The sequence below is a fragment of the Phoenix dactylifera genome, chromosome 9 (assembly GCF_009389715.1).
Source record: "Phoenix dactylifera cultivar Barhee BC4 chromosome 9, palm_55x_up_171113_PBpolish2nd_filt_p, whole genome shotgun sequence".
Taxonomy (NCBI): domain Eukaryota; kingdom Viridiplantae; phylum Streptophyta; class Magnoliopsida; order Arecales; family Arecaceae; genus Phoenix; species Phoenix dactylifera.
The window spans coordinates 16,658,681-16,681,273 of NC_052400.1; the positions used below are offsets into that span (position 1 = coordinate 16,658,681).

Sequence of the window (22,593 nt, forward strand, 5' to 3'; positions counted from 1 at the left end):
GAGTTTTTATAGTCTCGGTAGGGGTACTATAGTAGCAGAGGCATGGCCTATTTCCATCATGAGGAGGAGTGACGCGCAGTCAGAGCTGCTTGTGGCATGCGGTGGAGTCCGTTTCTGAGAACGGTGAGGAGTTGACTGTCGTAGCAGGATATGGTCGAAGTAGCATGGCGCTGTCCTTGGACTGCCGAGGGCCAACTAGCAAAGCGTGGCATAGTGACGTCGCTATGTACGGCTATGTAGGAGGACGTGAGCACGCATATGGGTGCTGCCGTCGGCAAGGCCGAACTCACTGAGAGGTCGTATCATGCATTTGGCGAGATCGGCTTGACAGGTGCCGAGGTGTGCTCGGCGAGGTGCCCCAAGCTCAGGGGTCGGGGTGTGTAATTGGAGAGGGCGCCCCAAGCTCGGTTGGGAGCGCGTTGGCAAATAATGAGGGCACCCCGAACTTGGCCGGGGCGTGTCGGCGAATAAGAAATGCGCTCCGAACTTGGTCGGGGCGCATCGGCGAATGAGGAGGGTGCCTCGAACTTGGCCGGGGCGCGTCGGCGAATATCCGAGGTTAGAGGAGCTTTTGGCGAAGTCTGAGGTCGGGTTGATTCTAGGTTGAACTGAGGACACGTCTGGTCGGTGTTGGTGTCTGTTGGGCAGAAATTGGGTGGCCCTTTTGTTATGGACTGCACGATCCATTTCGCCGCCCCCCCCCCCCCCCCCCCCCATCAGTCCTATTTATTGGTAACTCTTAAAATTCATGCATTGAATCTCCAGTTCCCTGTACACTGATCATATACTAAATTAATGCATCACAAATGTTTTATGCGCAAAAAAAGTATTACGAAATAAATTTTATATATATATATATATATATACACGCAAGTGATTTTTTTGTTAATTTCTTGATAATGGAGCTTGTGCTGGCCAGATTCATTATATGATTTATAGTTGTTCGCTTGAAGCGGCTAGTGGTTTTCAAATATTGGACACTAATTTACGAAGATGCGCGGAGCATGAGAAGAGTTTTTCTGTGCTATCATGATGCTAAGGGCAACCCACATTATTTTGGAGGGTGATTCAAGATCTGCGGCTACTCGGTTGTCTTATCTTGAAGCTGATATTAGCAATTCTTACTTCTAAGTACAAGACATATGGAGGATGGTAGCTCTTTTGGACTATTTCGAGACAACATGTCTACAGAAAATTGAATAGTGTGGCAGACTCGATGGCCTTCTATGTGGCTAATCACATTAGGAGAACCTTGTGGGACTCCATCTGGATTGTTTCTTCTCAACTCTAAAAACTCCAATTCTTCGATTCTAGTGAATGTATTTATACCATATTTATATAATATATTTGTTCTACCAAAAAAATATGTTAATTTTTAGCCTCACCAGGCCATGGATAAAGGATTACCTAATCATACCAAAAGAGTATAGTGGTCAAACTACATATTTTTGCCCTAATAATTTGAACTAATTTCTCCAAAGAAAACGAGCGCCAAACCACCAATAGTACCATTCCTACCGAAAAAAGGTCACTAATGCCATGGACGGCAGATGGTGTGTCCTTGGCATCCTTCTCCAGCCCTCGAACAAAACCTGTCTCCAAGTCAAACAAGCAATTCCATGACAACGGCGCAAAGTGCCCTGCACCAAATATAGTTGTCCCGTCGCTATAGATCTTCCCTACGCTGGATGGTCTCAAATAACTGCATTATAATCATTCTAACGGCCATTATGATAGTTTCGACCATCTGTCATTACATTATCATGATAAATGATAAATTATAAATAACATAAAAATATAATAACAATTATTTCCTATTATTTCTCACTATTTTTTATTATAATAGATCGTTAATGACATGAATAACAATCATTATTTCTATTTGTATTTTGTTTTAAATAAAATAACATTTTTAAATTTTAACTTTTAAGTTCCCTCCAAACAAAATTTCAATCTAAAAATATATTATTTTATTTATAAAATATGAAAATAAATATTTTTATATTTATACTTATTAAATGGATAGAAGAGAGAGAGAGAGAGAGAGAGAGAGAGAGAGAGAGAGAGAGCGCTCTAGCTCTTCCAAAATTTATAAAAAAAATAAAAATATATGAAAAAAATCAAGCATGCCATATCATGAATTTCAGTACAATTGGATTATTCTTAATAGATTGTTTCCTATTAAAAATTATTTTTCTCTATAAAAACATGCATTCCTTAATCTGATTCATTGAATCAAAATAGAAAAAAATCATGAACATCAAATCTTGACTAAAAGAGTTTTAATAAAATCAAAATTTGAATTAAATTCAATTTATTATTCTGACGAGACTTGATCCATTAATCTGCTTAACAAATCTTTCTCCTTTTCAAACAGGAAAGAAGATATCTTTTAGATGGGTTCCCTCCATGGTGAACTGATGCAAGCTACATTAGACAAGTCTGTCCTCACTCCTCAGCCTCGAGGTTACAGCCTCAACTCCTCCTTAGTAACCCTTCAATGGCCTGCATAGCCACCACTTCTTGGACGAGCTTAATCTAGCATTCCTCTCCTTCTACATTGTTACAATATATCTCGTAGACCATGCTGGCAATCGAATTGATCCCTGCCATTTCCTCGTCTTGACTTGCTTGGGAGTAATATCTCGAGCATTGCTCTCAAGACAAGTTGCTCGTGGAACGTCCATCCTAATTTCTTCTTTTATAATATATATTGATGTTCATCATTTTATTATCTTCGGGTGCCCATGCATATATTATACTTATTTTTTTATTATAAATCGTTGTAATACTTTTATTTTAGAAATTATGTTATTACTAAAAATTTTAAAAATTTATATTGAGATAAATAACGGCAGTTATAACTGCTATAATGATCGGTAATGGCTTTGGCGAAAGGTCGTTATAAGGGAATAATGTATTATTTAAAACCATGGCTCGTTCTCCCTTCCGTTTCATTATTCCCCTACTATCCTCCTTTATTCTCAAATTACAAAAAACAGTAACAAGATAGAAATAACGAGGGCTATTTTTGGTTGGATTCGTTCGATTTAGTTCTGCCTGGTTCCCTTTCTCTTCTTCATATTTTTGGCTCCAATTTATATATATATCGACGGCGATCAGCGTATTCCAGGTTACCCCGTCACAGGCAGAGCCACAAAGGGAAAGCTCCTACGGTGGCGGTTCTCGTTTCTGTCTCCTTCGCCGTTCCATTCCTTCCCGTCCCGTCCCAATCCGTTTCTTTCTCCCTTTTGGAGAGAAGAGAGGGGGAAAGGAGAGCGTGGAGAGGGGGGAGAGGTGAAGGGGATGATGGAATTGGACAACATTGAGTGCATCTCGTCGTCGGACGGGATGGACGACGAGGAGGGTGCCGCCCACCATCTCCCCCACCACTTCTTGAAGCCCCACCATGGCGGCAGCGGGAACGGCGTCGGCGTCGGCGTAGTAGGAATCGGGGGCATCCCGGCGCCGGTCATCACGCCAACGACCAGCGTGCACGAGCTCCTCGAGTGCCCCGTCTGCACCAATTCCATGTACCCTCCGATCCACCAGGTTGGCTCCCACTTCTTGATTTTTGTGTCTGTCCCCAGTTGTGAGGGGAAGTTTGATTTCTTGGCTTTCTTTTCCGAGCGGGATGGAATGGTTTAGCGATCTAAAGATCTGATCTTTTCCACCTTTATTGGATGCCGAAGGGATATATCTTCTTTTTGGATGCCCATTGAGTTGTTCCGGGAGGCGGATGTGGAATTGTTTAGGGATCTTGATGGGCGTTTTTGGTGTTTCTTGATTTTTTTTTTGCTCCTCTTATATTTTGCCCGTTTCTTTTCAATATGGCATTTTGGTTTACTCTCTATTTGCGAACATGACTGGTAAAAAAATATCGGTTTGTTTTCTTCTCTTTTTCTTTCTTTCTTTTGGTCTGAATGTAGGTTAAAAGTTCGATTTATCTTACGTTTCCGTTTCTTTTTCTTTTTGTAATGTTATGGAAATCTTGATTTTGGTAGTTTGGGCATGTGGATTTGGAAGCCATGTGAATATTTGTCATCTAACTTTATTGCTTGATGCAATAACTTTGAGTCTATATAATTCACGTTTGTCTTCTCCCTTTGGTCCGTTCTTTAGATTTCTGGGTCCATTTTTTCAGCCTAGAGTTTGTTTGAGGGAACATGCTTCAAATAGCTCATCTTTTTAAAAGCGATATCACACTGGGTAATCTTTCTGTTGAACAGACTAAATCCAATCATCAACCATTGATTTACTGTTTGACAGCTTTTTCTTGTTAACAGTTGGGTATTCATGCTTTTTTCCTGCTGTGAAATTGGATTGAATAATGTTTTATAGAAGTTTGGTAATTGCAAATATTGTGGAGGAAATTTGCTTTTAAGCACAAGATATCATGCTATACATTTTCCCCGGGTATTTAGGATCTGGACTAATTTGCTTTTCTTTTCATTTGCTTCCTGTAGCTTTATGTTAAGGATCTTGTTTTAAAGGATTTTTCTAAATGTTTTTGTTAAGTTAGGAGCTTCCCCATCTGATTATTAATTTTCAAAAAATAATTGAGTTTGGTGTTTCTCTGAATAATGCTTGTTTTGTTTTCTTTTTATTTTTCTTGTGGCAGTTCTTAATGCATGGTTGCTGGTTTGGTCATCACCTTTAGTGGTGATTAACTGTAGATCTGTTATGCTTGCCTTGATGATCTCTCCGTCTTTAGACCTGTATGATGCGCTAAGAGAATTTGTTCTTTAATTTCGTAATTTCATAGTTAGATTTGAAACTGTTTAAATATTGTTGTTCGTAAAATCTTGGGACAGGATACTTCATTTACTTATTTTTTGAATCATGTTTATAGCTAGAATACATATCTTTGATTGCTAGTTGTGATTCTAGGTTTTGACACTTGCACTATCAAAGGTTTCTAAAATTTTCGCTAGAAAAATGTGGTGGTGCATGAATTTGAGTTAACAGATGTTAAAAAGCTATGGTAATTTTGGTTGGAATCTTATAGACAGCAAGCTTAAGGAGCTTAATTTCACTGCATAAACTCCTACAGTATAAACCTAAATATGGGGGTTGATTCATTTTGGTTAATGGAAGTATGCTGAGATTTGCTTTGCACTGGGCATTTTCAGGAATCCACAAGTAATGGATGCATGCATGTCGGGTTTTTATTCCAGTGAGGCTGTTTGGCTTATGCATCGTATTGAAAGATGATTGTGTTTCTTAGTATCAAACCTTGACTTCTTCCCTCTTTTTCAAGCATTCTTTTGTCTGGGGTAAACTTGGAAGGTTGCTCAGTTGAATGAGCTCGAACTTGAAGTGCCCACCAACTCTAGTGGGGTGATATTAGTTGCTGGGTTGGTCATAACATATTTCCAAACTCTAATCAATCATGCAGTGACCCTTAATTTACCCTATATAGATAAGATAAGGCTTGTTGGTCTAGTTATCAAAATTTTTATGGATAACATTTTTAAATTTAGGGAAGTCGGTGTTGGGATCCATAGCGGTCAGCGGACAGGTTGGTACGGTACAGATTCAGTATCATACCGACACACGGTATGCTTAAGTATGCCGGTACCGTACTGGCATGCCCAATTTTTTTTTAGTGTTTTTCAAGTTGATTTAATTGGTAATCAATCTTTTTGAACTTTTTCAATGAATTTAAGTCTAAGTTAATATTTTTTTTATGTTTCTATAATTTCGATTTAACTTAAATGTTTCATCTTGTTATTTTTAAATGATACAAAATATAAAATAATTAGTGAGAAGTTGCATGCTACATGAAACAACATGAAATTTTCTTAAATCAAGTAGTGAGATAAAAAATATAAAATAATACAATCAATTATATATATTTAAAATACAACATACATATCGATATCTAAGATCTCTACGAGCGGCGATGCCCCTCGTAAATGTCCGGATCATAAGCACAGTCAGGAGGCACATCAACCCATCCCTTTAAACAAGCAGCGTTGTAGTCTTGTATGTTCATTCCATAAGGAATGCGCTCCGGATTATAATTATTCTCGAATCTCTCGCTAAAGCTTTAGTTCTGAGAGGTGACTTCTGGTTGATAAATAGGCTGATAAAATGGATGTAAAGAAGCCCATCCGAATAAGCCGACAACAAAATCCAACTCGTAAGATGCTCCGGTGCGTAAGGTAGTAGCTACCGGAAGATACTTCTGATACACCATATCCATATCCGTATTCGTATGGGTCATAGGCTGCATGTGGCTACGGATAATAGAATTCAGTATATGATTCGAAATTTGATATATATCTATGGATCCTACTCCATATGCGAAATTATCTGTAGCTGCATCATATCCTCCTGAATGGCCTCAAGGAGTCTATCTTCTATATGCAATCGGATCCTCGTGGGCTTCACCAGATCGTGCACCGTGGTCCCTATTCTGTGTAATATGCGTAAACTGGGACTCACTAGTGAATCGAAGACCATCCTGCAATTTTCTCATAAATGGTGGTCTCATGTCCACTTTTTTTTCTGGCCAGCAGATATATGACCACAAGAATTGCTACTTCTGGTTTCTGAATTTGAGTGAACTGGCTCCCCCTCCACACTCTTCACTGGGGCTGCAGGTGCCTTTTATTTTTTTTGGTGTATTGGGCAGCTACCTGCTTATCCTTTGTACCACTCGCTGCTTGCTTACCCTTCGTGCTACTCTCTGCCTGCTTATCCTTCGTGCTTTTCTTTGTCTGGCTATATTGGGAGGATGTATGTCGCCTACCGGACTGAGTCGACCGGATAGTGTAGTAGCCTCGTCTAAGCATCTCTCGATCATATCTCTGAGAGGATATCTTGGACAAGGAGTCATGTGGTGACCGGCTCTCCTATGACTGTGGCTGATCAGTTGGAAAGATGTATGGAATATTATTCTTTGCCATTGCCCTGCATCGATCCTAGTCTCGCTGGCTACGAAATTGGCCGGTCTTGGAGGTAATCCTCGCTCATCAAATTTCGGCTCTGGCTGCTGGCCCGCAAGCCATCCAATCATAGGATCATCCTCATCATCAACAAAAGCATTATGGATCGGATCTGCATACTTTAGCTTTATTTTCTCTTGAATGTACTTCAACTTAAATCTCAGATTGTAGTGAACATATAGAAGGTTGTTGAGGCGCTTTTGTGTCAAACAATTTTTCTGCTTGCTGTGGATGAGGATAAAGGTGGACCAATTGCGCTCACGGCCATTCGAGGAGACCGTCTAGGAGAGGATTCGGATGGCTATCCGCTTAAGATTTTTTGCGGACAAACCAAAATAAATCTACCATTCAGCTGCAAAAACATTAAAAAAAATTATATATAAGATAATATCATATTAGTAACTATTTGACACCAGATAAATGTCCTCCTGATGTATAATATACTTGGATTCATACTTTTTTTACTTATGATAGCTGCCGAGACTCCAAAGCTATCAATTCCCTCTCTAAATATATGGGCCTGTGTAAAAGAACCGTATTGTAATATGTTAATAGCTGAAGATACTAGTTAACTTACACATGTCACTTAACTTATCTTTTTTAGACAGGGTTGCAATTTTTGGATCAGGCTCCATCTTGTAAATTATATTACGCAGAGCAACCAGAAGTTCATCGTTCATATCGATTCTAGCTATGGTGTACTGCAATCGAGGATTCAAGTAGTATGTTGCAGATAGAGTTCGTTATGTCTTAGTAAAATTGTACAAGTACAAGAACAATCAAATTTTCAATATTCTTGGTTACTTGCTAGATGCAAGTCCCTACTTATCTAGTAGTCCCATTGCTGTTCAATGATGCTGATGTACTTTTGGGTATACATCGGATCGCCTTCTTGATTTGAATCTTTGCCCTCTCCAACATGTGATACAAGAAGCTCATCTGGGGGCACCTCTCGCTATCACGATCCGAAGTACTTCATACAATGGTTTGATAGCCTTCATTATCATAGTGACCTGTTGTCAGAATGTCTGCCTCGTCATCAAGTCTTCGACAATGCTCTCTTTAGTATTGACCCTCGCATATCTACTTTTTTGTCATTTGGAACTGACTAACATCTGACGTAGGGCTGCTTTCTTCTCAAAAATGTTATTAAGTGCAACGTAGTTGGTAGCAAACCGTGTACTCCTGGTCTCAAAATCTCTTCTCTTGCATACCTTTTTATTAGTGAAAGGACCATGTATGGTTATAAATATATTTAGTGATGGTTTGGGCTGTCTTCACTGTCTGTTGCACCCTATAAATTTTTGTAATATCCATCAATATGACGTTGATACAATGTACAACACATAGGAGCACATGGGATCTAAAAAATGAGGTCGCCACTCCATCAAGATGTTTCCGGCAGCCTTATATTGTGGCCCATATCAGTGATGACCTACACGATATTTTTCTCTCCTATCTGATCAATCACCTCCTCCATCAATTTGAGGATGTACATGGCATTATGCATCTAATTAGAAGCATTAACCGACTTGTGGAAGAAAGTCTTCAGATCATAATATGTTAAAGAGTTGATAATGCTCTGTCTAGTAGGACCGATCCAACCATCATACATCATTGTCAATCTATATGTGGGCCACATGCTCTTGTATGAGGCAATTCATATCTTTAGATCATTTTTATTATTATCAAGAAGCTCATCGTAGATGTACTTCAGGCTAAGAGGATCTACACTGCGACCACACTAGGACTGATAGCCTATATGGAGGAAATGACAGGCCTATAGTACGTACTTTCTGGTACATTCACTGGGATGTTGCTGAAGTGGAACCAGGATCTAATAGCTCGCTACATATCCTTCTTATCTTTCTTCAGCATTGTGTTAACCCTCTGCTGCTTCGAATCTCTGCTGGAGAAGACATATGGATCTAAATTATAAATTGCTGCTCCTAGTGGAATCTCTCTAGATGTCTTTTTTTTTGCTACCAAAAGCCTCCAGCATAATAAGACCACCGCCTTTGTTGATGGCCTCTCTGACTGAGGATATCCTTTTGAACTTTAGATTTGTCTTGTTGCTCGCAAAACTGGAACCCGACTCATAATATGAGGTCCCAAATTGAGCCCTATGCTTGACCACCTCATCCCGTTGCCACTGATCATTTAGGCTCGCGCCTGCATGGCAGTTTGGATCGTGTTTTCTCTTCATCTGAAACGGATGTCTCCTTTGACTTCTTATAGTGATAGGAAGGTGGTTCTGCCGCTTAGCGGTCCACCTCTGCCTTCTTCTTAGAAACCTTCTCTTTTGCTACTCTGAAATCAGCGAAGTGCTTCTTCATTAGCTGCTGAATTTTTTGTGGGCATTTTCAGTACATATATATGTCGGGGTAACCACCAACTAAATATTGCTTCAATCTGATTACCCCTCTTTTTTTAAACTCTATGTTGTACCAGTTGCACTTCTAATAGTCCTGACTCGAGAGCATTTATTCATGATTTCAACCAACGTCACGCTCTGGCACCTTCTTTTTTCTTGATGGTTCTATTCCTTAGCTTATCAATTATTTAAAAATAGCAAAATTTTATTATGATAAATATAACTTTTTATCTCAGAAAATACATCTGATTTATCTAATACATAATATGAATATTTCATATTTATTTATTTATTTATTTATTTTTAATAATTTCTAAATTTAAAAATATGTTTAATATCATAAATTTTAAAAAAATGTTTTCTACTTTAGAAATTACTTCTAAATTATGTAATATGTTTTTTTTTATAATTTTTGGTATTAATTATGTATTTTTAATTATTTTAAATTTATTTTTTTTAAATATAAATATTTTAAAAAATTAATTTCAGCTCAGATTCATATAGAACCCAGTAATGGAAGCTACATATATTTTTATAGGCCCATGAACATGCATCAAAGGCTACTTATTTCTCATTTTTTTAAAAATTTAGGCCTAAGCTATTGTGAGCATGATCGCATCAAAATTTGAATAAATGAATACCAAATTTTGCTGGAGAGTAGCTTGCATGCCCCTAAATACACTTCTGATTTTACAGCTATTTTTTGGATTCTATGTTGTATATTTTTCATATTTTTAATACGAAAATATTTTTTTAATTTTTAAAAATATATATAATACCAAAATTAAAAAAATTTATGTCGTTGTATAGATCATCCATAGATCTCCAACATATAATAAAATCAAGCCTAAATTAAAAATTTTGGTATGATCTTTCTTATTTTGCAAATTTCGACCTATTTTTTCAAGCCAAAAAAAATTAGAGAGAAAGAGATAGGAGAGAGGAAGCACACCTTATTCTAGCACTTTTTTTAACAAAAAGAAGTAGAGAGGGAGGGGGCCTGGTTCTGAACCGGGTCGACTCGGTGCAAATACGGTTCGTACTGAGTTCCAATGGAATCGGCCAGTTCCGAATGGTTCCGGCCGGTTCGGTTCGGTTCGGGCCTTTTTCGGTCGGGTCCGGTCGTTTCGGAATTCATTCCGGCCTGTTCGGGACCGGAATTGATTCCAATAGGCGAACCGACTCGGTTCGGTACGGTCCGAATCGGGCAGTTCGGTCCGGTTCGGCCTACCTTGTGTCAACAGGCTGACATGTGAGACTGGTTTTATATTGTTTTAGGCTGGATTGCTGGTCGGGCCTGTTGAATTTTGGGATCTGCTTGGTTTGGATCTGGCTTATTGATGTTCCTAATTAAGAAGGATATTATTTGTTACTAATTTTGCATGTTTTTGACTTTATCCTGTCTCTAGCTGGTATATGCATGTTTAATTGTACAAAACACATGCCAACCAAAGAATGTCATGCTACTGTGAGCAGACTTATGGTCAACAAAACAACTGATTTCAGTTTGCTTTGTATATTCAGAAAATATTCAATTATGAATAACTTAGATATCACTATCTTGTTACAAAATGACAGGTATAACCACCAGAAAACTATAAATCATATGCAACAATCTCAACATAACTTAACATAAGGTACAAACACCAAGCAATAACTTAAACAAATAAAACATGGGCGTTTTGCATATATACCCCTATAAATATGGCTTATTGCATATGTACTCTTTGAAAGGTCGCTATTTTGCATATGTACCCAATGTCCCTCCAGTAAGATTTTTGACTTACGGTGTAAATAAATAATTATGTTAAGTGTAAAAGGATAAAATTATCCTTTTGCGTTAAACCCCTGTCGAAAATTTAACGTTCAATCTATACCATAAAAGAGTCATATCTTTGTAATTTTTTTTCAGGTTATTAATGCAAAACAGTAATCAAGTTATTCTACATTCAATATAGTTACTACATACATAATATAAATGCACGTATGTTTTCTCAAACAAAACAAAATGGTACGTGAATCTATTTAAGCTACTAAGGAATTGTCTACTTCATCATATTTTACTTATCTCTAATATATATATATATTTATACACACACACACACACACATATATATATATTCAACTACAATTTATTAACAGATGCCTACTATGTAAATTTCCGTATTCAATATCAATTTATTTTGCATAAAGGAGATTCTATGTGATGATTAAGTAAAATTCAAATGGTTGAAACAAATGTCAACCTGTCAACTCTTAGACGAAAATATATTGACTAACATTCAAAGAATATATGTCAAAGTAGGCGAGGGGAATTCAAGTTCTTGCTGATCCCTTGAATGTGCCATTCATGAATAGCACGATTTCTCAAATCAATCGGTTCAAGACTAAGCTTGGACTTAGGATTAAGATTATAACTGTTGCCTTACTGAAGTTGGTTGGGCCTCTGGCTCGATATTTCCCTTAAAAAATAAAATGGATATAAACTCAAGCTATCCATGGAATTTCGAGGATGACATGTACTGCACAAGCTTTGGTAGATTATACCCCCACTCTACATTTCTTCACTTTGCTAAAGGCGACTTAAGTGAAAATTTAGAAAAGGATTTAAGTACTGGTGGCACAGGGCATGCCAGCGAATGGCCGGCATTGCACGTATCATGTTTTGCTGTGCCATGCCAACTAAATGCTTACCCAATGTTGGTGCAATATTAGGGCCGCACACATGCTGACTGGAATGAATCAGTAATTAAAACCTGGACTTTAAAACAATCTGTTAAGATATAAATATCTCAGCATCAAATGAATTTATAGATTCCACTAGATGTTCATTGTATATTCGTTCTTTTTGTCAACAATTAGAGCTCAGCCATCAAAAATATCTTTGTTAGTTTTCTTTTCTTTTAAAATCTTCTTCAATCTTGAGTGCTTAATCATAGATCTGAAATTCTTTTGAAGAATCTTTGCTTATGAACAGCAAATTCTGGGTCATCACAAGTTTAGAACACAAGGGTTCTTAGATATGATTCTCAAACCCCTCATTTTTCTTTTCCTCAAAATCTTGCAAAATTCTTTTTTGCAAGACAAGGAAACTAAGACATGGTTTCCTTCCACTACATCCATTTAGGCTTTTACGCATCCTCCTTGAAACATCTTTTATCCACCTTCATGTGAGGTTCATCCATCATCATCCAGTAGCTAACATCCCAGACTGTGCCATATGTACCTCATAACTAGTCAATGAGACACAAAATTGAAGTGGTTGGCCACTTCATAAAGCTTAATTTCCCAAATTACATAAAGACTTGAAACTTAACAATCGATAAAAGAATGGAAACTACCACTATTTCTTATTTAAATTGAATCACCCTTTCACACAGAACTAAAAAGGGGAGCAGGTTACATGTCAGCAATTGGGACGGCTCTGATTTGTCATACCAGTCACCAAAACCTTGTTTATGCTTTCACAAACTTTATTAATCATAGAATCTTGCCTTTTTAGATAAAAGATTTTCCTTGTCCAAGTCACGCTTTGGGATTCCAATAAAGTGAGAATGCAATCCTTCACATAATAGGCCACTATCATGAGGATTTTATCGTCAAGAAGCTATCAAAATCTGAATTAATAACACGAGTATGTGCTACAAGGATATAAAGATAGGCAAACTAAAGACCAGCTTATGAAGCTCTTAAAATTGCAGGTCAAGGGCAACAACAAAAGATCCTTTTTCTTAGAATTATTAGGCACAATGCTGGTCCGCCCATGTAATTATAGACAACAATCATGCATGAGTGCGTATGGAGAAAATAGAAAGACATGGGGTTAGAAAGAAATCTTAAGAATAAACAGTACTAGTTATTCTAACTGACAGCTTGCTTGATACACATGCTCATAACAAAATTGACAATTAAGCAAAATTAAATAAACATTCTAATCATCATTGCGAACTTTAAGATTGAGTTTGAAGGCAGGCCTGAGTCTAATTAGAAAGTTGTGTGATTGCCGTATGCTTATCTGGAACTATGGAAAACTTTATAAGAACAGTTACATTGGCAATGTGCATGGATAACAATTACTTAATGTATTCAAGAAATTTTAGGGGCTAATCAGATAGGAGAGTTGACTGAATGATATCTGTAGGATGCCCTACTGAAAATAGGGGCTTGGATTAAGATGCTTAAAATCATTTTTTGATGGGTCAAAAGAAGTATCAAAAAGTCAAACCATATCTTCTATTGTAATACAAATGTCATGTGCTGCGTGCTGCCTACTGTTGAATCCCATTCTGAACAAGCTCCATTTTATAACAACTATATCATATTGATGCTTCTCATCCACAAAAAAAAGAAGAGAGCATTATGCTAGAAAAGATAGAATGGATGCATTACGTCCAGTTATAATTTCCTCTTGATTAGATGAACATTAATGTGGCAAAGCAAGTTATTAATATAGTGACATTTAATTAGTGAGGCAACAAAAGGGCATCAATAGCATTTCTCATGTCGAAGATCTGATTTAAACTCTCCCTTATGGATAATCATCTCTTTAATTACATATAATATCATGCTAAAGAGATCGATGCATGGCTGGGACAGTTGAGAAATAAGTTCTGTCTATAAAGAAATTAATGCATATATGTTGTATCTAGGTAAAGGTTGTGTGCATTTATCAGTTTCCAGAAATATCTTGTGGCACCACCTATAGAAACAGCCTAAATCTTTCTGCATTCTACAGCTTTGCCGTCATGTTGTCTCATTAAAGTCCTCATTAAGTTCCTTCCCACTAACAAACAGTTGAGATCATTTGGTTTCCCAAATATACAAAATTGTCATCTCCTTTCCTCTTATAAGTCCCTTCTAACTTTCAAAATCACAATTGAACTCATTATTCAAGACACTTACATTTGGAGCATGTGCAAGACCCTAGTATATGGTAGTAGGAAGGTTGGTTATTATAGTATGATTGAAGTTTTCATTTTTTCGAAAAAAAAATTCTCCATGTGTCTTTCTAAGCACATAATAACTGGTATACAATTTCAGAATATGTGAGTTAGAGGCATCATAGCAGTCCAATAATCTGGATCTGTAATTGGATTTTGGTTTGGGTCCACCAGGTACTTATGTGGGAAAACACTATGATCCTTTAATAGCATCTACATGTTGATCATTTTCTATTAGTTTTATGCTTTTGATTGTTCTTTTTTTTAGATTTATGCTTTATGATGCCAGAAAATCATTTTTTCATCAGTACAACAAATCACAGGACATCTTATCTTGATGAACTGTATGTTCTCATTCATGGCAGAAAATTTTTGATCTTACTAGAACTTGAATTACTGATTATTGAAAATAATTAGACACTTCTGGACCATAATTTCCTTTATAGAATAATTTAATTATGTAGTAGATCCCTCAATGTACTTTCTTTCAATTAAATAGTACTATATTGTTTAAATTTAGTTTATCATGAACTATGCCTATATTTTTCATTTTCTTGACTCATTTAAATTATCACGTGCATCCTCTAACAATACATTGTTGCATTGAAAATTCTCATATCAAGACAATGCTACTTACAATGCTATGAAAAGGGTCTAGTGAAAATATGAGGTATCTTGGTATTATTTATTGTGAAATTCTGCCATGTCTGGGGCGACTGTTGGTGCATCATAAAATTTCTCCCATACGTAATCAACTAAGTCTAGCAAGTCAGCAATTTTTTGCAGTGCCACAATGGGCATACTCTATGTTCGACCTGTAAGTCAAGGGTGCATAACAGGTGCCCTACTTGCAGACAAGAGCTTGGAGACATCAGATGTTTAGCGTTGGAGAAGGTGGCTGAATCACTTGAGCTTCCTTGCAAGTATTTCTCACTAGGTTGCCCAGAAATCTTCCCATACTACAGCAAACTCAAGCATGAAGCCCTGTGCAACTTCAGACCATATAACTGCCCATATGCTGGGTCTGAATGTTCTGTTGTTGGAGATGTTCCTTTCCTTGTTGCACATTTAAGGGATGATCACAAGGTTGACATGCATACTGGCTGCACATTCAATCATCGTTATGTGAAGTCTAATCCTCGAGAGGTTGAAAATGCCACCTGGATGCTAACTGTAAGTATTCTCACATGCTTTCAGTTTGGCTTTGGGTTGTATGTGCTCATGTTTTTTTTTGTTGAAAAAGTACTCCAGAACGGCATTCTTTCAACTAATTGTTCATGCAATGTGCTTGCTTGCATGGTATGCTATTGAAGAGAACTGTACCAAGGGAGAGATGGTTTTGCAACAAAAGCCCAAATCTCTAATACCCTGATATAGAGCACGTCATCCGATGTGGCATTCAGAAAAGTTTCCATATTGGTACTATAACTAAAAATCAATTTCATCTGTTCTAAAATCTCCAGGTGTTCCACTGCTTTGGGCAATATTTCTGCCTGCACTTTGAGGCCTTTCAGCTTGGGATGGCTCCGGTTTACATGGCATTCCTCCGTTTCATGGGGGATGAGAATGAGGAAAGGAACTACAGGTACAGCCTCGAGGTTGGTTCTAATGGCAGGAAGCTGATATGGGAAGGCACTCCTCGGAGTATCCGTGACAGCCACAGGAAAATTCGGGACAGTCATGATGGCCTCATAATCCAGAGGAATATGGCACTCTTCTTCTCGGGGGGTGATAGGAAGGAGCTGAAGCTACGGGTTACGGGCCGAATATGGAAGGAGCAACCAAACCCTGATGCTGGAGTGTGCATACCCAATCTCTGTAGCTGATAGTCATGAAGGTGTGTGCAATTTGGGTGTTACTTTAATTGGGTTTGTATTTGGATCTCCTTTGCCTAAGTTGTCGTTTGCTGTCAGCTGACATAGTTTGATTGCACCAGTTAGATTATCGATAGGGAGCAACACATAACGGGAAAGATCTTAAACAATGCTGATACTGGGACTTGAGCTCTGGTTAAATGGTTAATAAATTTTCCCCGCCAACTACTGCTTTGGCTTATGTGGAATTTTGGGTCCTGAGTTCATATCTGTATTTACCGGATGCAAAAGATTGGATGAGTCATCTTTCTTAGAAAGCATATATTTTTCTTATGATTTTTGTTTAGTGCAGATAAGCACAAAGTTATTTGGATTATCTAGCCCTGTTCTAGGCAAGTTTGATTGTAGCATGGTTCAACAATCATTATATGATCACCCATAGTTGCAATTTATGGTCGAATTATTGTTGAAGCTGCAGTTGTCGACCATCATTTTTGTTTGCCTTCGAGTTCCGCCAACCATATGGTGCGTGATGTTGATACGAGTTTACCAAATATCAGCATGCTACTTGTGTGAGAGGATGCGGTCTACCCTATTTAAACTACTTATGTGCTATGCAGACTCTTAACCTATATATATCAAGTGGTGAAAAAAATATATTATTTTATGTTATTTAAATTATCTAATTTTTTAACTGCTTGATGCATAGGTCAAAAGTCTCTAAATTACAAAAATTTTAGTATGGTAGTAGTTAGTAGATTACATCTAATGATTTAGATATTTGATGTGAAATCTATATTGTTCGATTTAGATCTAACTGAAGCTAAGTGGAGCTCTACTCGAGTATGGCTCGATTTATAGATTTATACATATAAATTGTTAAGGTCCTTCGGTAATGATGGTTTGAGTTTTTGACAAACAAGGGGCTTGCTGCATTATATACGGCCAACGACATGCGTGGTTGTCGGATCTTTTTATGTTGGTTCGTTCCCAATATTGATAGAATGAGCTGGTCGAAGGTTGCTGGGGCATCACTCTGGATGAGGGTCTACTGAGGAATCAGAACGGTATACAATATTGTTGCCCGGTAGGTGGTATCACCTCAGACATGGCTTCATTCGATGGCAATAGATTCTTAAAAGTGCTAAACAGGCTAAGCATGGTAAAGAAAACCACTAAATTCACGTACGATGGAAAAAGGAGCCTTTCAACATCCTACTTCCTCGTCACTTATTACCAAGTTCAATGTGGGAGTGTGTGATAAACCAACGGTGGCATACAACAATGCCTTCTTAATTGTGGCATATTATTTTCTTTTATTTGCAGAATCCAAGAAATGATTAATACATGAATGCAATCAACTGGTTAAAGGGACGAAGTTATATGAGTACAAGCTTGATTTTGCATTCATAGATAAATATATGGTATCTATTAATACATCTTTTAAGACTTTTTATTTATCTGATGTTGTCCTTGCATTGTCACAAATTTGCTTCAATATTCTCTTCTAAAATTTGAGTCTTGCCAGCATCCAAACCATTCCTAATTACCAAACTTCTCATTTTGCTATGAAGCCATATTACGTGAGGTTTGGGTGTCTGTTGGGTCCTTTGGATCCTCATTTCATATCTTGAACTCGGCTATTGGATTCTCCTTTCATATTTTATTATGAGAGCTGAATGGATGAAGAGTTTCAGAGGTCCCTGGAGATCACAAAGCAGTGCAGTGTTCTTCGTTCCTTGTAATAAAAAAAAAAAGGAAAAAGAAAATCTCTATTCAAAATGTCGTCTCTCGATTCGCACTTCAGGGCCCAGGTACTCTTGGGCCAGCTTTAATTGGGCCGACGTTTGATATGTTGCGAACCCGACCCCAACTCGGGCCGGACCACTCCGGCGATCCAAGAACATGGAACCGAACCGGAAGTTTGCGCCTTTACTTTCGGACATTCCCCGAGCTCGTTATCTTGTAAACCCTATAATCCCTAACAACGGGCCATGGAGATCGCTTCTTCTTGTGCTCTGCGACCTTCGATTCCCCTCCGAATACGCTCTCTTCCAACCCGAAGCTCGGTTGCCTCCCGAGGGCCGTCTCTTCCTATCCTTTCTCGGAGAAGATTCTCCCGTGGATGTGGACCTGTTCTTTTCCCCTCTGCATTCCAAGGTAACCAAGAGTATAAATCGATACTCGATAGAAGAGCTCTCTTTCAGTCTATAGAATTCTAAATTTCTTTTTCATATTATGAAAAATCTTTGCCGCTGCTTGGCATGCATCAGGGTATCGAATAAATCGCATAAACTCCAGTCCTCTTCGAGTTGATGACTTTGATAAATCATTCTCCATTGGAGAATACTTCAATGTATTCTTTTCTAAAAAAACAACCTTCTTTACAACCCGGATTGCATCTTTCCATGGTACATATGTATTAAATAATTGTATTTTCTGTTCCTTTCTATTGCATTTTTTAATCATAAAAAAATTTCTTTTCCAATGATAATTATATGAGAAAAGATCATAATGATGTGTGCTGTAGATTTGATGATGCAAGAACTGGTAGGTGGTTTGATGCTGAAAATGATAGTTATCTGTAATATTTTAGAAAAAAAGGAGAGTAACTACATATATATATATATATATATATATATATATATATATATATATATGTATGCAGGGAACAAGTTATAATTTGACAAGGGATACGAACCTAATATAAGTCTAATAAAAGAGAAAAAATTCTGAATTTGAAACTGAAATCATAAAGGAAGATAGGTTTTGGACGAAAATTGGAACTGAAAACTTTAGTTTGCTGTGTTTTGGTTGACCTCAGGTTAAGCCTTTATAAAGGGTCTTCATGCAAGATGATTGCTTTATATTAGTTTTTCTGCTCCCTCTCAACCATATGGAGGGTGTCATGTATAACATATTTTTATTTTAGATAGAAAAATATATTTTGGCAACTTCAGGAAGAAATTATTTCATATTACTTGTTGTTTGCTATCTCAAATTAGATTTGCATGCAGATTTACATGTCTGGTTAAGTATGATAAAATATTTCATTTTTGCCAACTAAGGAAATACGCATTGTAAAGGGTTCTAAAGCGGAACTTAAACAGTTAGGATGAGGCATATTGGTTATGATTTTGCTTTCCCCAGCCAGCAGCATTTTTCTACATCGATTATTTTTCTGGATGAAATTAGTCAGATGTTAATCCAATAATAGATGTGACTGATTCTATGATGCCAGGTCATTTATTGCTTGGTTCATTCCAGTTAAAGTCCTCTGCTCTCAAAGCAGTGGGTGATATGACAGTGGCGCCAAGTGACCATACCGAAGACTTGCCATCAAACCCTATACAGTCTAACAACAGTACTGTATGTGAACAGTACCCTGAAGATGATGAGGAAATAGAAGATCACAAAGCTGACACAGAATACCTGGATGGCTCTACAATGGTCAGAGTTTGCGACAAACTAATTGAAGTATTCATGGTCGATAAGCCAACAACAACTGATTGGAGAAGGTTATTAGCTTTTAGCAAGGAGTGGAGCAATATTCGACCTCATTTTTATAAGCGTTGTCAGGAAAGAGCAGATGCTGAGAGTGATCCAGGGATGAAGCACAAGCTTCTTCGACTTGGTAGAAAAGTGAAGGAGGTGCATCTGACTTCTGCTCTTTATAGTTTACTGTCTCTTCTGTCTACATTTGTATCTTTTCCTCCCATATCTCAAATTTAATGGACAATCATCTATATAATATCTTTTAGACTTTTGAGGTGTTGTAGCCAATTGTAGATATCTGCTCAATGCTTTAGTGATTCCTAAACGCTTAAAACTGTTTCTGGTAGCTGGTGCAATTTTTGAGGAAAAAGGCTTAATGAAATTTTTCTTCTTGTATGTCAAGCGGCAGCAGTTTTCGAATTTTCATGACATTTGTACTTGCTTATTGTCATTCACTTGTTTCAGATAGATGATGATGTGCAAAGACATAATGAACTTCTTGAAGCAATTAAAGAAGCACCATCTGAAATAAATACTATTGTTGCCAGGCGTCGTAAAGATTTCACAAAGGAATTCTTTTTACATCTTCATACTGTAGCACAATCTTATCATGACAGTCCAGCAGAACAAAATGGTAAGACTGGATCTATCTTTTTTCTTATTCTGTTTGATGATTTTTTTAATATATATTTTGTCTATTGGATTGTACATTGTCTACCGACTAGAAAGGACAACAACGTGGTACCATATCAGCTTGGGCATTGGATTTGCAGTGTAATGCAAGCTTACTGTTGCTATATGTTTGAAAGTATTTTACCAAGTCATCCATTGATAGATGCTACATTTTTCTGTTATATGAGCATTAGCCGCTAAAAATATATTCTATTTGAAATCATTTTAGCACAACTGGACAACATGAATCCAGAAATTTTACGTAATTTGATTGAAAAGGGTTGTTACAAGAACTGTCAAACCCAAGCTTGTCAATTTATCTTATTGTTGCTGGCAGTACTTCTAGATGAACTTTGCCTCATGCCTCTGCATTTTTGTGCATTTATGTGGTGATGCATGATGTATACTACTACAAAAGATCACTCCCTTTATCCAGAAATGCTAGTGACATACCTGCATTATTGTCTGTTGATATCATAAATAATCTAGAGGTTGCTTTCCTGATTGTAATAATTTTTGATTTATAAATCATTTTTGGTTTATAAAGTGAAAGATCTCATGAAATCTCCCATACTTTTGAAATTTTAGTTCATCCTATTTGGATTGAGCTAATTTGAGATATTTCTGACATTGTTTCACTAGATTTAGCAAAACTTGGAAATGTTTGTCTGGCTGCTGTACAAGCATATGATAATGCGTCAGAAAGCATTGAGGCTTTGAATGCTGCCGAGTTGAAGTTACAAGATATTGTCAATTCGCCTTCTTTAGACGCCGCATGCAGAAAGATAGATGATTTAGCTGAGAAGAAAGAACTTGATTCTGCTTTGATGTTGATGCTCACCAAAGCTTGGTCAGCTGCCAAAGAATCAAATATGATGAAAGATGAGGTATTATACTGGTCAAAAGCACAGAAAGAAATCATAAAATAAGTATTGAAGGCATAATTATCACTAAATACTTGTAATGTATTGAGATTATTTATTTCTATACAGTAATTTTTGTTTACAATAAATTCAATATTAATTCAATTTCTCCTAAATAAGAAGAGAACAAAGTTAAAATACTCAAATATGCTTATGCCTATGCATCTATTAGCTTTTCCATTTTTTTAATTTTTTTAAATATATTACTTTTTGTAATAGCATTTTATTTCTACCTTTTCTTTTACTATGCACAGGCAAAGGATGTATTGTATCATTTATACAAGACTGCAGTGGGTAATCTTCAGAGACTCATGCCAAAGGAAATCAGGATACTAAAATATCTTCTCACAATTGAGGATCCTGAGGAGCAATTGTCTGCGCTAAAGGATGCTTTTACGCCTGGATATGAACTTGAAGGAAAGGATGTTGACTGCTTGTACACGTATGCTTTCCTGCACCCAAGACAAATATTTATTCTTAACTATCTTCATTCCGTCCTATACTATTTGTCCTCGGAAAGTACTTTTGAAAGATGTGTTCTTTTGTATGTGCAATGCACAAGGCATTGCGCACGAAATATTTATTTTTAACTACTTTCAATCCATCTTATACTATTTATGCTAGAAAGTACTTTTGGTTAAAGGTGTGTTCTTTGTATGCAGAACGCCAGAGGCATTGCACACTTGGATAACAACTGTGGTGGATGCTTACCATTTCAGTAGAGAAGGCACACTTATAAGGGAAGCAAGGGACTTGATGAACCCGAAGGTCATTCAGAGACTGGAAGAGTTGAAGAAGCTAGTCCAGAATAATTTCCTCTAGATTTCACCATTCATGTCCCAAGCCACACAGTTCTTTGCAGAAAATGGATGATCTTAGATCAAAGGCAACATTTACAAATTTCACTTCCCTATTACCTTGAAAAAGGCACCACTAACTTGGAATTGACTGCTCCAATGTTCTGTCATATATATATATATATATATATATATATATATATATATATATATTACCAGTCAGGTATGTCTGTGTTTGCAAAGCTATGAAAGTCATTATGCATGATATCAGAAAAACATTTTATATTTCAATGCATTCTTTGCCTTTTAGATCTGTTATTACCACACTGATGCTCCTTGTTTTTGTTCAATTGACTACTTATGCCCTCAAGCCATTTTGCTCTATCAGAAAAAAAAAGAGAATGAAAAAAGCAACTTACGGCCTCAAGCCATAAATTTGTTCACAGGACTATTACCTTCAATCAATTATTCTTTAGCGTTCCATATTTTGCCAATTGACTGGTTTCCTTTGTGCTTACGGCATTATCTAATAAAAGAAGGATATCAATATGGTATGCTGTACCGGTCGGTACCGAGCGTACCGTACCCGTACCGATAGATATCGGTATCGGTACGTCAGTGTCGG

At 37.1% G+C, this 22,593-nt stretch overlaps 2 protein-coding genes across 3 annotated transcripts; both read left to right on the plus strand.

Annotated features, from left to right (window-relative positions):
- The first annotated feature begins 2,976 nt into the window (after nucleotides 1–2,976).
- Nucleotides 2,977–16,414, plus strand: LOC103719820 (E3 ubiquitin-protein ligase SINAT5-like). 2 transcript variants are annotated; one of them, XM_008809360.4, is made up of 4 exons: nucleotides 2,977–3,552; nucleotides 15,054–15,440; nucleotides 15,731–16,104; nucleotides 16,204–16,414. In XM_008809360.4, the coding sequence occupies exons 1-3, from the start codon at nucleotides 3,307–3,309 to the stop codon at nucleotides 16,091–16,093; spliced, it is 996 nt and encodes a 331-aa protein (XP_008807582.2). In that variant the 5' UTR covers nucleotides 2,977–3,306; the 3' UTR covers nucleotides 16,094–16,104; nucleotides 16,204–16,414. The 2 variants fall into 2 exon arrangements, with proteins under 2 accessions (XP_008807582.2, XP_038986143.1); XM_039130215.1 differs by having other exon boundaries at nucleotides 2,978–3,552; nucleotides 15,731–16,414.
- Nucleotides 16,415–18,006: 1,592 nt separating this feature from the next.
- LOC103719692 (uncharacterized protein At4g37920) lies at nucleotides 18,007–22,281 on the plus strand. Its single transcript, XM_008809088.4, has 6 exons — nucleotides 18,007–18,241; nucleotides 19,323–19,732; nucleotides 20,042–20,210; nucleotides 20,891–21,135; nucleotides 21,426–21,613; nucleotides 21,834–22,281. The coding sequence occupies exons 1-6, from the start codon at nucleotides 18,076–18,078 to the stop codon at nucleotides 21,991–21,993; spliced, it is 1,338 nt and encodes a 445-aa protein (XP_008807310.1). The 5' UTR covers nucleotides 18,007–18,075; the 3' UTR covers nucleotides 21,994–22,281.
- Nucleotides 22,282–22,593: the final 312 nt, after the last annotated feature.